The sequence below is a fragment of the Chiloscyllium punctatum genome, unplaced genomic scaffold (genome assembly GCF_047496795.1).
Source record: "Chiloscyllium punctatum isolate Juve2018m unplaced genomic scaffold, sChiPun1.3 scaffold_176, whole genome shotgun sequence".
Classification (NCBI taxonomy): Eukaryota; Metazoa; Chordata; class Chondrichthyes; order Orectolobiformes; family Hemiscylliidae; genus Chiloscyllium; species Chiloscyllium punctatum.
The window spans coordinates 299,579-315,442 of NW_027309910.1; the positions used below are offsets into that span (position 1 = coordinate 299,579).

At 53.5% G+C, this 15,864-nt stretch overlaps 1 protein-coding gene across 1 annotated transcript in view; it reads right to left on the minus strand.

Moving 5' to 3' along the window:
* Positions 1-450: 450 nt before the first annotated feature.
* tufm (Tu translation elongation factor, mitochondrial) overlaps positions 451-15,864 on the minus strand; it is a 40,455-nt gene continuing 25,041 nt past the window's right edge. Inside the window, exons 5-6 of the mRNA XM_072567443.1 lie at positions 2,617-2,721; positions 451-645 (exon numbers count right to left, since the gene is read on the minus strand). Of these exons, the coding sequence (XP_072423544.1) occupies positions 451-645; positions 2,617-2,721 (300 nt within the window). The remainder of the gene's footprint in view (positions 646-2,616; positions 2,722-15,864) is intronic.

Genomic DNA, 15,864 nt, shown 5'->3' on the forward strand with positions numbered 1-15,864 from the left:
GGGAGATGCCAGTGTTGTAACTCGAGCTTGGCTCGGGGAGCGGCAAGTGATGGAGCACACACCTTCAGCACTATTGCCGGAACGTTGTCAGGACAGGTTGGCTTTGCAGTATCCGGTGTCCCCAACTGTTTCTCAATGGAATTGGGTAAGCTGTGATTGTGGGGACCACGGGAGGCGCCTGAGATGGATCATCCACTCAGCACCTCTGGCTGAAGGCTGCTACAAAAGCTTCAGCCTGGTCTTTCCCACTGATGTGCTGGGTTCGTACATCACTGAGGATGGGGATATTTGTGGAGCCACTACCATTCATGACTGGATGGGGCAGGACTGCAGAGCGAAGATCTGACAATGGTGCTGGGAAAGGGGTTTTCATTGGACTCAAAGATGCTCTCCCCAGGGGTTGAGAGTCAGACAGGATGCAGAGAGGAATGATTAAAGAAGAATAGCCAGCTAGCCCAGGACAGAGGAGATAGTACTAACCTCCAGAGCACACAGCGCTGAGCCAAGGACGATGGGTGTATTCTCTCCGTCGTACCCAAACTCTGACAACAGCTCTCGCATCTCCAGCTCAACCAGGTCAAGCATCTCCTTATCTTCCACCGCGTCTGCTTTGTTCACAAATACCACGATGTGTTCCACTCCAATCTGTCAACACAGGAGACATCTGTTAGCAGTGCAGGCCTCCCTCGGTGCTGACCCTCCCACAGTGCAGGCCTCCCTCAGCACTGACCCTCCCACAGTGTGGGGCTCCCTCAGCACTGACCCTCCCACAGTGCGGGGCTCCCTCGGTGCTGACCCTCCCACAGTGCGGGGCTCCCTCAGCACTGACCCTCCCACAGTGTGGGGCTCCCTCAGCACTGACCCTCCCACAGTGTGGGGCTCCCTCAGCACTGACCCTCCCACAGTGTGGGGCTCCCTCAGCACTGACCCTCCCACAGTGTGGGGCTCCCTCAGCACTGACCCTCCCCACAGTGCGGGGCTCCCTCAGCACTGACCCTCCCACAGTGCGGGGCTCCCTCAGCACTGACCCTCCCACAGTGTGGGGCTCCCTCAGCACTGACCCTCCCACAGTGTGGGGCTCCCTCAGCACTGACCCTCCCACAGTGTGGGGCTCCCTCAGCGCTGACCCTCCCACAGTGTGGGGCTCCCTCGGTGCTGACCCTCCCACAGTGCGGGGCTCCCTCAGCACTGACCCTCCCACAGTGCAGGCCTCCCTCGGTGCTGACCCTCCCACAGTGCGGGGCTCCCTCGGTGCTGACCCTCCCACAGTGTGGGGCTCCCTCAGCACTGACCCTCCCACAGTGTGGGGCTCCCTCGGTGCTGACCCTCCCACAGTGCGGGGCTCCCTCAGCACTGACCCTCCCACAGTGCAGGCCTCCCTCGGTGCTGACCCTCCCACAGTGTGGGGCTCCCTCAGCACTGACCCTCCCACAGTGTGGGGGCTCCCTCAGCACTGACCCTCCCACAGTGCGGGGCTCCCTCAGCACTGACCCTCCCACAGTGTGGGGCTCCCTCAGCACTGACCCTCCCACAGTGTGGGGCTTCCTCAGCACTGACCCTCCCACAGTGCGGGGCTCCCTCAGCACTGACCCTCCCACAGTGTGGGGCTCCCTCAGCACTGACCCTCCCACAGTGTGGGGCTTCCTCAGCACTGACCCTCCCACAGTGTGGGGCTCCCTCAGCACTGACCCTCCCACAGTGCGGGGCTCCCTCAGCACTGACCCTCCCACAGTGCGGGGCTCCCTCAGGACTGACCCTCCCACAGTGTGGGGCTCCCTCAGCACTGACCCTCCCACAGTGTGGGGCTCCCTCAGCACTGACCCCCCCCCCCCCACAGTGTGGGATGCCCTCAGCACTGACCCTCCCACAGTGTGGGGCTCCCTCAGCACTGACCCTCCCACAGTGTGGGGCTCCCTCAGCACTGACCCTCCCACAGTGTGGGGCTCCCTCAGCACTGACCCTCCCACAGTGTGGGGCTCCCTCAGCACTGACCCCCCCCCCCCCCACAGTGTGGGGCTCCCTCGGCACTGACCCTCCCACAGTGTGGGGCTCCCTCAGCACTGACCCTCCCACAGTGTGGGGCTCCCTCAGCACTGACTCTCCCACAGTGTGGGATTCCCTCAGCACTGACCCACCCACACTGTGGGGCTCCCTCAGCACTGACCCTACCACAGTGTGGGGCTCCCTCAGCACTGACCCTACCACAGTGTGGGGCTCCCTCAGCACTGACCCTCCCACAGTGTGGGGCTCCCCCGTCACATCCCATCTCACGGTGAACACAAAGACACACACAACCCTCAATGCCCAGGGGCTGGCTGTAGGGTAGGGGAACTGTTACTGGATCAGCAATGTACTATCCCCAGCTAATGCTGAGGGGACAGTTTCAATGATCGCAAGGAGCAGGGTGAAATGATTCAAAACCAGGGATAAAGATCTGTAGTTGATACAGGCGACTGCTAACTCATTGTTGCTAGTTGGCTCGTGCCTATGAATACCTTCCCCACACACCCCAGCCCAATAGCTGACTCCTGACCCACCTGAACGCCCTGAGCAATGAGATGACAGGCTGGATGTGCCAGCGACGTCCACGTGGTACGACCAGATTTAGTTAGTTACCTGCTTGGCCAGCAACAGGTGCTCCCGGGTCTGTGGCATCTGGCCGTCTGTAGCTGCTACGACAAGGATACAGCCGTCCAGCTGAGCTGTGCCCGTGATCATATTCTGTGGGGGGGAGGAGGCACAGAGAGAGAGGGGGTCAACCATAGACACAAAGGGAGGGAGCAAGACAGAGGAAAGTCAGCCAGCGATGGACTGGGGGGGGGGGGGGGGCAAAGGAAAGAGATGTGGAGGGGGCTTAGGGAGGGGGGGGGGAGAGAAAGACAGAGAGAGAGAGAGAAAGACAGAGAGAGAGAGAGAGAGAGAGAGAGAGAGAGAGAGAGAGAGAGAGAGAGAGAGAGAGAGAGAGAGAGAGAGGGAGAAAAATAGAGTAATAGAGATGTACAGCACAGAAACAGACGCTTCGGTCCAACCTGTCCATGCTGACCCAGACACCCCAACCCAATCTAGTCCCACCTGCCAGCACCCGGCCCATATCCCTCCAAACCCTTCCTATTCATATACCCATCCAAATGCCTCTTCAATGTTGTCATTGTACCAGCCTTCACCACATCCTTTGGCAGCTCATTCCATACACGGACCACTCTCTGCGTGAAAAATTTGCCCCTTCGGTCTCTTTTATGTTTTTCCCCTCTTACCCTAAACCTATGCCAGGGGGAAAAGACCTTGTCTATTTACCCTATCCATGTCCCCCTCGTGATTTTATAACCCTCTAGTTCTGGACTCCCCCACCCCAGGGGGAAAAGACCTTGTCTATTTACCCTATCCATGTCCCCCTCGTGATTTTATAACCCTCTAGTTCTGGGCTCCCCCCAGCTGCAACATGACCTCCCAACTCCCTGTACTCAATACTCTGACCAATAAAGGAAAGCATACCAAACGCTGCCTTCACTATCCTATCGACCTGCGACTCCACTTTCAAGGAGCTATGAACCTGTACTCTAAGGTCTCTTTGTTCAGCAACACTCCCCAGGACCTGACCATTAAGTGTATAAGTCCTGCTAAGATTTGCTTTCCCAAAATGCAGCACCTCACATTTATCTGAATTAAACTCCATCTGCCACTTCTCAGCCCATTGGCCCATCTGGTCCAGATCCTGTTGTAATCTGAGGTAACCCTCTTCGCTGTCCACTCCACCTCCAATTTTGGTGTCATCCCCAAACTTACGATCTCTTATGCTCGCATCCAAATCATTTATATAAATGACAAAAAGTAGAGGATCTTTGTGGCACTCCACTGGTCACAGGCCTCCAGTCTGAAAAACAACCCTCCACCACCACCCTCTGTCTCCTACCTTTGAGCCAGTTCTGTATCCAAATGGCTAGTTCTCCCTATATTCTATGAGATCTAACCTTGCTCACCAGTCTCCTATGGGGAACCTTGTTGAACACCTTACTGAAGTCCATATAGATCACATCTACTGCTCTGGCCTCATCAATCCTCTTTGTTACTTCTTCAAAAAACTCAATCAAGTTTGTGAGACATGATTTCCCACGCACAAAGCCATGTTGACTATCCCGAATCAGTCCTTGCGTTTCCAAATACATGTACATCCTGTCCCTCAGGATTCCCTCCAACAACTTGCCCACCACTGAGGTGGTCAACCCTTTGGATTCTCCTTGACTCTATTTGCCAAAGCTGTCTCATGTCCCCTTTTTGCCCTCCTGATTTCCCCCTTAAGTATACTCCTACTGCCTTTATACTCCTCTGACGATTCACTCAGTGTATCCTGTCTATACCTGACATATGCTTCCTTCCTAGCTCGTAGCACTTGGAGAAAGCCAGTGACAGACAGTGAGGGGGAATGGGATAGATGCACAGAGGCACCACCCCCACTTCAGTTTGGTTTTACACAGTAACAGGAGGCCATTCACCCCATCCCCTCCTTTGAACCTATTACACAGTAACATGAGGCCATTCACCCCGTCCCCCCCCTTTGAACCTATTACACAGTAACATGAGGCCATTCACCCCGTTCCCCCCCTTTGAACCTATTACACAGTAACAGGAGGCCATTCACCCCGTCCCCCCCCTTTGAGCCTATTACACAGTAACAGACCATTCACCCCGTCCCCCCCCTTTGAACCTATTACACAGTAACAGACCATTCACCCCGTCCCTCCCCTTTGAACCTATTACACAGTAACATGAGGCCATTCACCCCGTCCCCCCCTTTGAACCTATTACACAGTAACAGACCATTCACCCCGTCCCCCCCCTTTGAACCTATTACACAGTAACAGGAGGCCATTCACCCCGTCCCCCACCTTTGAGTCTATTACTCAGTAACAGGAGACCATTCACCCCGTCCCCCCCCTTTGAACCTATTACTCAGTAACAGACCATTCACCCCGTCCCCCCCCTTTGAACCTAGTACACAGTAACAGACCATTCACCCCGTCCCCCCCCTTTGAACCTATTACACAGTAACAGACCATTCACCCCGTCCCCCCCCTTTGAACCTATTACACAGTAACAGACCATTCACCCCGTCCCCCCCCTTTGAACCTATTACACAGTAACAGGAGACCATTCACCCCGTCCCCCCCCTTTGAACCTATTACACAGTAACAGACCATTCACCCCGTCCCGCCCTTTGAACCTATTACACAGTAACAGGAGACCATTCACCCCGTCCCCCCCCTTTGAGTCTATTACTCAGTAACAGGAGGCCATTCACCCCGTCCCCCCCCTTTGAACCTATTACACAGTAACAGACCATTCACCCCGTCCCTCCCCTTTGAACCTATTACACAGTAACAGACCATTCACCCCGTCCCCCCCTTTGAACCTATTACACAGTAACAGGAGACCATTCACCCCCCCCACTTTGAGCCTATTACACAGTAACAGACCATTCACCACGTCCCCCCCCCCTTTGAACCTATTACACAGTAACAGACCATTCACCCCGTCCCCCCCCTTTGAACCTATTACACAGTAACAGACCATTCACCCCGTCCCCCCCCTTTGAACCTATTACACAGTAACAGACCATTCACCCCGTCCCCCCCCTTTGAACCTATTACACAGTAACAGACCATTCACCCCGTCCCCCCCCTTTGAACCTATTACACAGTAACAGGAGGCCATTCACCCCGTTCCCCCCCTTTGAACCTATTACACAGTAACAGACCATTCACCCCGTCCCCCCCTTTGAACCTATTACACAGTAACAGACCATTCACCCCGTCCCCCCCCTTTGAACCTATTACACAGTAACAGACCATTCACCCCGTCCCCCCCCTTTGAACCTATTACACAGTAACAGACCATTCACCCCGTCCCCCCCCCTTTGAACCTATTACACAGTAACAGGCCATTAACCCCCCCCCCCCCTTGAACCTATTACACAGTAACAGACCATTCACCCCGTCCCCCCCCTTTGAACCTATTACACAGTAACAGACCATTCACCCCGTCCCCCCCCTTTGAACCTATTACACAGTAACAGGCCATTAACCCCCCCCCCCCTTTGAACCTATTACACAGTAACAGACCATTCACCCCGTCCCCCCTTTGAACCTATTACACAGTAACAGACCATTCACCCCGTCCCCCCCTTTGAACCTATTACACAGTAACAGACCATTCACCCCCCCCCCCCCTTTGAACCTATTACACAGTAACAGACCATTCACCCCGTCCCCCCCTTTGAGCCTATTACACAGTAACAGACCATTCACCCCGTCCCCCCCTTTGAACCTATTACACAGTAACAGACCATTCACCCCCCCCCCCCTTTGAACCTATTACACAGTAACAGACCATTCACCCTGTCCCCCCCTTTGAGCCTATTACACAGTAACAGACCATTCACCCCGTCCCCCCCTTTGAACCTATTACACAGTAACAGACCATTCACCCCCCCCCCCCTTTGAACCTATTACACAGTAACAGACCATTCACCCCGTCCCCCCTTTGAACCTATTACACAGTAACAGACCATTCACCCCGTCCCCCCCTTTGAACCTATTACACAGTAACAGACCATTCACCCCCCCCCCCCCTTTGAACCTATTACACAGTAACAGACCATTCACCCCGTCCCCCCCTTTGAGCCTATTACACAGTAACAGGAGGCCATTCACCCCCCCCCCCCCTTTGAACCTATTACACAATAACAGACCATTCACCCCGTCCCTCCCCTTTGAACCTATTACACAGTAACAGACCATTCACCCCGTCCCCCCCCTTTGAACCTATTACACAGTAACAGACCATTCACCCCGTCCCCCCCCTTTGAACCTATTACACAGTAACAGACCATTCACCCCGTCCCCCCCTTTGAACCTATTACACAGTAACAGACCATTCACCCTGTCCCCCCCCTTTGAACCTATTACACAGTAACAGACCATTCACCCCGTCCCCCCCCTTTGAACCTATTACACAGTAACAGACCATTCACCCCGTCCCCCCCTTTGAACCTATTACACAGTAACAGACCATTCACCCCGTCCCCCCCTTTGAACCTATTACACAGTAACAGACCATTCACCCCGTCCCCCCCTTTGAACCTATTACACAGTAACAGACCATTCACCCCGTCCCCCCCCTTTGAGCCTATTACACAGTAACAGGAGGCCATTAACCCCCCCCCCCCCCTTTGAACCTATTACACAGTAACAGACCATTCACCCCGTCCCCCCCCTTTGAACCTATTACACAGTAACAGACCATTCACCCCGTCCCCCCCCTTTGAACCTATTACACAGTAACAGACCATTCACCCCGCCCCCCCCTTTGAACCTATTACACAGTAACAGGAGGCCATTCACCCCGTCCCCCCCCTTTGAACCTGATACACAGTAACAGACCATTCACCCCGTCCCCCCCCCTTTGAACCTATTACACAGTAACAGACCATTCACCCCGTCCCCCCCTTTGAGCCTATTACACAGTAACAGACCATTCACCCCGTCCCCCCCTTTGAACCTATTACACAGTAACAGACCATTCACCCCGTCCCCCCCTTTGAACCTATTACACCGTAACAGACCATTCACCCCGTCCCCCCCCTTTGAACCTATTACACAGTAACAGACCATTCACCCCGTCCCCCCCTTTGAGCCTATTACACAGTAACAGACCATTCACCCCGTCCCCCCCTTTGAGCCTATTACACAGTAACAGGAGACCATTCACCCCGTCCCCCCCTTTGAACCTATTACACAGTAACAGGAGGCCATTCACCCCACCCCCCTCCTTTGAACCTATTACACAGTAACAGACCATTCACCCCGTCCCCCCCTTTGAGCCTATTACACAGTAACAGACCATTCACCCCGTTCCCCCCCTTTGAACCTATTACACAGTAACAGGAGGCCATTCACCCCCCCCCCTCCTTTGAACCTATTACACAGTAACAGACCATTCACCCCGTCCCCCCCCTTTGAACCTATTACACAGTAACAGACCATTCACCCCGTCCCCCCCTTTGAACCTATTACACAGTAACAGACCATTCACCCCGTCCCCCCCCTTTGAACCTATTACACAGTAACAGACCATTCACCCCGTCCCCCCCTTTGAACCTATTACACAGTAACAGACCATTCACCCCGTCCCCCCCCTTTGAACCTATTACACAGTAACAGACCATTCACCCCGTCCCCCCCTTTGAACCTATTACACAGTAACAGACCATTCACCCCGTCCCTCCCCTTTGAACCTATTACACAGTAACAGACCATTCACCCCGTCCCCCCCCTTTGAACCTATTACACAGTAACAGACCATTCACCCCGTCCCCCCCTTTGAACCTATTACACAGTAACAGACCATTCACCCCGTCCCCCTCCCTTTGAACCTATTACACAGTAACAGACCATTCACCCCCCCCACCTTTGAACCTATTACACAGTAACAGACCATTCACCCCGTTTCCCGCCCCTTTGAACCTATTACACAGTAACAGACCATTCACCCCGTCCCCCCCCTTTGAACCTATTACACAGTAACAGACCATTCACCCCGTTCCCCCCTCCCCTTTGAACCTATTACACAGTAACAGACCATTCACCCCGGCCCCCCCCTTTGAACCTATTACACAGTAACAGACCATTCACCCCGTCCCCCCCCTTTGAACCTATTACACACTAACAGACCATTCACCCCGTCCCCCCCTTTGAACCTATTACACAGTAACAGACCATTCACCCCGTCCCCCCCCTTTGAACCTATTACACAGTAACAGGAGGCCATTCACCCCCCCCCCTTTGAACCTATTACACAGTAACAGGAGGCCATTCACCCCGTCCCTCCCCTTTGAACCTATTACACAGTAACAGGAGGCCATTCACCCCGTCCCCCCTTTGAACCTATTACACAGTAACAGACCATTCACCCCGCCCCCCCCCTTTGAACCTATTACACAGTAACAGACCATTCACCCCGTCCCCCCCCTTTGAACCTATTACACAGTAACAGGAGGCCATTCACCCCGTCCCCCCTTTGAACCTATTACACAGTAACAGACCATTCACCCCGTCCCCCCCTTTGAACCTATTACACAGTAACAGACCATTCACCCCGTCCCCCCCCCTTTGAACCTATTACACAGTAACAGACCATTCACCCCGTCCCTCCCCTTTGAGCCTATTACACAGTAACAGACCATTCACCCCGTCCCTCCCCTTTGAACCTATTACACAGTAACAGACCATTCAACCCGTCCCCCCCTTTGAACCTATTACACAGTAACAGACCATTCACCCCGTCCCCCCCCTTTGAACCTATTACACAGTAACAGACCATTCACCCCGTCCCCCCCTTTGAGCCTATTACACAGTAACAGACCATTCACCCCGTCCCCCCCCCTTTGAACCTATTACACAGTAACAGACCATTCACCCCGTCCCCCCCCTTTGAACCTATTACACAGTAACAGACCATTCACCCCGTCCCCCCCTTTGAACCTATTACACAGTAACAGACCATTCACCCCGTCCCCCCCCTTTGAACCTATTACACAGTAACAGACCATTCACCCCGTCCCCCCCTTTGAACCTATTACACAGTAACAGACCATTCACCCCTTCCCCCCCTTTGAACCTATTACACAGTAACAGACCATTCACCCCGTCCCCCCCCTTTGAACCTATTACACAGTAACAGGAGGCCATTAACCCCCCCCCCCCCTTGAACCTATTACACAGTAACAGACCATTCACCCCGTCCCTCCCCTTTGAAACTATTACACAGTAACAGACCATTCACCCCGTCCCCCCCCTTTGAACCTATTACACAGTAACAGGAGGCCATTCACCCCGTCCCCCCCCTTTGAACCTGATACACAGTAACAGACCATTCACCCCGTCCCCCCCCTTTGAACCTATTACACAGTAACAGACCATTCACCCCGTCCCCCCCCTTTGAACCTATTACACAGTAACAGACCATTCACCCCGTCCCCCCCTTTGAGCCTATTACACAGTAACAGACCATTCACCCCGTCCCCCCCTTTGAGCCTATTACACAGTAACAGACCATTCACCCCGTCCCCCCCCTTTGAACCTATTACACAGTAACAGACCATTCACCCCCCCCCCTCCTTTGAACCTATTACACAGTAACAGACCATTCACCCCGTCCCCCCCCTTTGAACCTATTACACAGTAACAGACCATTCACCCCGTCCCCCCCTTTGAACCTATTACACAGTAACAGACCATTCACCCCGTCCCCCCCCTTTGAACCTATTACACAGTAACAGACCATTCACCCCGTCCCCCCCTTTGAACCTATTACACAGTAACAGACCATTCACCCCATCCCCCCCCTTTGAACCTATTACACAGTAACAGACCATTCACCCCCCCCCCCTTTGAACCTATTACACAGTAACAGACCATTCACCCCGTCCCCCCCCTTTGAACCTATTACACAGTAACAGACCATTCACCCCGGCCCCCTCCTTTGAACCTATTACACAGTAACATGAGACCATTCACCCCCCCCCCCTTTGAACCTATTACACAGTAACAGACCATTCACCCCGTCCCCCCCTTTGAACCTATTACACAGTAACATGAGGCCATTCACCCCGTCCCCCCCTTTGAGCCTATTACACAGTAACATGAGGCCATTCACCCCGTCCCCCCCTTTGAACCTATTACACAGTAACAGACCATTCACCCCGTCCCTCCCCTTTGAACCTAGTACACAGTAACAGACCATTCACCCCGTCCCTCCCCTTTGAACCTATTACACAGTAACAGGAGGCCATTCACCCCGTTCCCCCCCTTTGAACCTATTACACAGTAACATGAGGCCATTCACCCCGTCCCCCCCCTTTGAACCTATTACACAGTAACAGGAGGCCATTCACCCCGTCCCCCCTTTGAACCTATTACACAGTAACAGACCATTCACCCCGTCCCCCCCCCCTTTGAACCTATTACACAGTAACAGACCATTCACCCCGTCCCTCCCCTTTGAGCCTATTACACAGTAACAGACCATTCACCCCGTCCCCCCCCTTTGAACCTATTACACAGTAACAGACCATTCACCCCGTCCCCCCCTTTGAACCTATTACACAGTAACAGACCATTCACCCCGTCCCCCCCCTTTGAACCTATTACACAGTAACAGACCATTCACCCCGTCCCCCCCCCTTTGAACCTATTACACAGTAACAGACCATTCACCCCGTCCCCGTCCCCCCCTTTGAACCTATTACACAGTAACAGACCATTCACCCCGTCCCCCCCCTTTGAACCTATTACACAGTAACAGACCATTCACCCCGTCCCCCCCCTTTGAACCTATTACACAGTAACAGACCATTCACCCCGTCCCCCCCCTTTGAACCTGATACACAGTAACAGACCATTCACCCCCCCCCCCTTTGAACCTATTACACAGTAACAGACCATTCACCCCGTTCCCCCCCCTTTGAACCTATTACACAGTAACAGACCATTCACCCCGTCCCCCCTTTGAACCTATTACACAGTAACAGACCATTCACCCCGTCCCCCCCCCCTTTGAACCTATTACACAGTAACAGACCATTCACCCCGTCCCCCCCTTTGAACCTATTACACAGTAACAGACCATTCACCCCGTCCCCCCCTTTGAACCTATTACACAGTAACAGACCATTCACCCCGTCCCCCCCCTTTGAACCTATTACACAGTAACAGACCATTCGCCCCGTCCCCCCCCTTTGAACCTATTACACAGTAACAGACCATTCACCCCCCCCCCCCCTTGAACCTATTACACCGTAACAGGAGGCCATTCACCCCGCCCCCCCCCTTTGAACCTATTACACAGTAACAGACCATTCACCCCGTCCCCCCCCCTTTGAGCCTATGACACAGTAACAGACCATTCACCCCGTCCCCCCCCTTTGAACCTATTACACAGTAACAGACCATTCACCCCCCCCCCTTTGAACCTATTACACAGTAACAGACCATTCACCCCGTCCCCCCCCTTTGAACCTATTACACAGTAACAGACCATTCACCCCGTCCCCCCCTTTGAACCTATTACACAGTAACAGACCATTCACCCCGTCCCCCCCCTTTGAACCTATTACACAGTAACAGACCATTCACCCCGTCCCCCCCCTTTGAACCTATTACACAGTAACATGAGCCCATTCACCCCGTCCCCCCCTTTGAGCCTATTACACAGTAACAGACCATTCACCCCGTTCCCCCCCCTTTGAACCTATTACACAGTAACAGACCATTCACCCCGTCCCCCCCTTTGAGCCTATTACACAGTAACAGACCATTCACCCCGTCCCCCCCTTTGAGCCTATTACACAGTAACAGACCATTCACCCCGTCCCCCTCCTTTGAACCTATTACACAGTAACAGACCATTCACCCCGTCCCCCCCCTTTGAACCTATTACACAGTAACAGACCATTCACCCCGTCCCCTCCTTTGAACCTATTACACAGTAACATGAGGCCATTCACCCCGTCCCCCCCTTTGAGCCTATTACACAGTAACAGACCATTCACCCCGTCCCCCCTTTGAACCTATTACACAGTAACAGGCCATTCACCCCGTCCCCCCCTTTGAACCTATTACACAGTAACAGACCATTCACCCCGTCCCCCCTTTGAACCTATTACACAGTAACAGGCCATTCACCCCGTCCCCCCCCTTTGAACCTATTACACAGTAACAGACCATTCACCCCGTCCCCCCCCTTTGAACCTATTACACAGTAACAGACCATTCACCCCGTCCCCCCCCTTTGAACCTATTACACAGTAACAGACCATTCACCCCGTCCCCCCCCTTTGAGCCTATTACACAGTAACAGACCATTCACCCCGTCCCCCCCCCTTTGAACCTATTACACAGTAACAGACCATTCACCCCGTCCCCCCCTTTGAGCCTATTACACAGTAACAGACCATTCACCCCGTCCCCCCCCCTTTGAACCTATTACACAGTAACAGACCATTCACCCCGTCCCCCCCCTTTGAACCTATTACACAGTAACAGACCATTCACCCTGTCCCCCCCCTTTGAACCTATTACACAGTAACAGACCATTCACCCCCCCCTCTTTGAACCTATTACACATTACAGACCATTCACCCCGTCCCCCCCCTTTGAACCTAGTACACAGTAACATGAGGCCATTCACCCCGTCCCCCCCCTTTGAACCTATTACACAGTAACAGACCATTCACCCCGTCCCCCCCTTTGAACCTATTACACAGTAACAGACCATTCACCCCCCCCCCTTGAACCTATTACACCGTAACAGGAGGCCATTCACCCCCCCCCCCCTTTGAGCCTATTACACAGTAACAGACCATTCACCCCGTCCCCCCCCTTTGAACCTATTACACAGTAACAGACCATTCACCCCCCCCCCTTTGAACCTATTACACAGTAACAGACCATTCACCCCGTCCCCCCCCTTTGAACCTATTACACAGTAACATGAGGCCATTCACCCCGTCCCCCCCCTTTGAACCTATTACACAGTAACAGACCATTCACCCCGTCCCCCCCTTTGAACCTATTACACAGTAACAGACCATTCACCCCGTCCCCCCCCTTTGAACCTATTACACAGTAACAGACCATTCACCCCGTCCCCCCCCTTTGAACCTATTACACAGTAACAGACCATTCACCCCGTTCCCCCCCTTTGAACCTATTACACAGTAACATGAGGCCATTCACCCCGTCCCCCCCTTTGAGCCTATTACACAGTAACAGACCATTCACCCCGTCCCCCCCTTTGAACCTATTACACAGTAACAGACCATTCACCCCGTCCCCCCCCTTTGAACCTATTACACAGTAACAGACCATTCACCCCGTCCCCCCCCTTTGAACCTATTACACAGTAACAGACCATTCACCCCGTCCCCCCCTTTGAACCTATTACACAGTAACAGGAGACCATTCACCCCGTCCCCCCCCTTTGAACCTATTACACAGTAACAGACCATTCACCCCGTCCCCCCCTTTGAACCTATTACACAGTAACAGACCATTCACCCCGTCCCCCCCTTTGAACCTATTACACAGTAACAGACCATTCACCCCGTCCCCCCCCTTTGAACCTATTACACAGTAACAGACCATTCACCCCGTCCCCCCCCTTTGAACCTATTACACAGTAACAGGAGGCCATTCACCCCGTCCCCCCCCTTTGAACCTATTACACAGTAACAGACCATTCACCCCGTCCCCCCCTTTGAACCTATTACACAGTAACAGACCATTCACCCCGTCCCCCCCTCTTTGAACCTATTACACAGTAACAGACCATTCACCCCGTCCCCCCCCTTTGAACCTATTACACAGTAACAGACCATTCACCCCGTCCCCCCCCTTTGAACCTATTACACAGTAACAGACCATTCACCCCGTCCCCCCCTTTGAGCCTATTACACAGTAACAGACCATTCACCCCGTCCCCCCCCTTTGAACCTATTACACAGTAACAGACCATTCACCCCGTCCCCCCCCTTTGAACCTATTACACAGTAACAGACCATTCACCCCGTCCCCCCCTTTGAACCTATTACACAGTAACAGACCATTCACCCCGTCCCCCCCCTTTGAACCTATTACACAGTAACAGACCATTCACCCCGTCCCCCCCTTTGAACCTATTACACAGTAACAGACCATTCACCCCGTCCCCCTCCTTTGAACCTATTACACAGTAACAGACCATTCACCCCGTCCCCCCCCTTTGAACCAATTACACAGTAACAGACCATTCACCCCGTCCCCCCCCTTTGAACCTATTACACAGTAACAGGAGGCCATTAACCCCCCCCCCCCCTTTGAACCTATTACACAGTAACAGACCATTCACCCCGTCCCTCCCCTTTGAACCTATTACACAGTAACAGACCATTCACCCCGTCCCCCCCTTTGAACCTATTACACAGTAACAGACCATTCACCCCGTCCCCCCCTTTGAACCTAGTACACAGTAACAGACCATTCACCCCGTCCCCCCCTTTGAACCGATTACACAGTAACAGACCATTCACCCCGTCCCCCCCCTTTGAACCTATTACACAGTAACAGGAGGCCATTAACCCCCCCCCCCCTTGAACCTATTACACAGTAACAGACCATTCACCCCGTCCCTCCCCTTTGAACCTATTACACAGTAACAGACCATTCACCCCGTCCCCCCCCTTTGAACCTATTACACAGTAACAGGAGGCCATTCACCCCGTCCCCCCCCTTTGAACCTGATACACAGTAACAGACCATTCACCCCGTCCCCCCCCCTTTGAACCTATTACACAGTAACAGACCATTCACCCCGTCCCCCCCCTTTGAACCTATTACACAGTAACAGACCATTCACCCCGTCCCCCCCTTTGAGCCTATTACACAGTAACAGACCATTCACCCCGTCCCCCCCTTTGAGCCTATTACACAGTAACAGACCATTCACCCCGTCCCCCCCCCTTTGAACCTATTACACAGTAACAGACCATTCACCCCGTCCCCCCCCTTTGAACCTATTACACAGTAACAGACCATTCACCCCGTCCCCCCCCTTTGAACCTATTACACAGTAACAGACCATTCACCCCGTCCCCCCCTTTGAACCTATTACACAGTAACAGACCATTCACCCCGTCCCCCCCCTTTGAACCTATTACACAGTAACAGACCATTCACCCCGTCCCCCCCTTTGAACCTATTACACAGTAACAGACCATTCACCCCGTCCCCCCCCTTTGAACCTATTACACAGTAACAGACCATTCACCCCGTC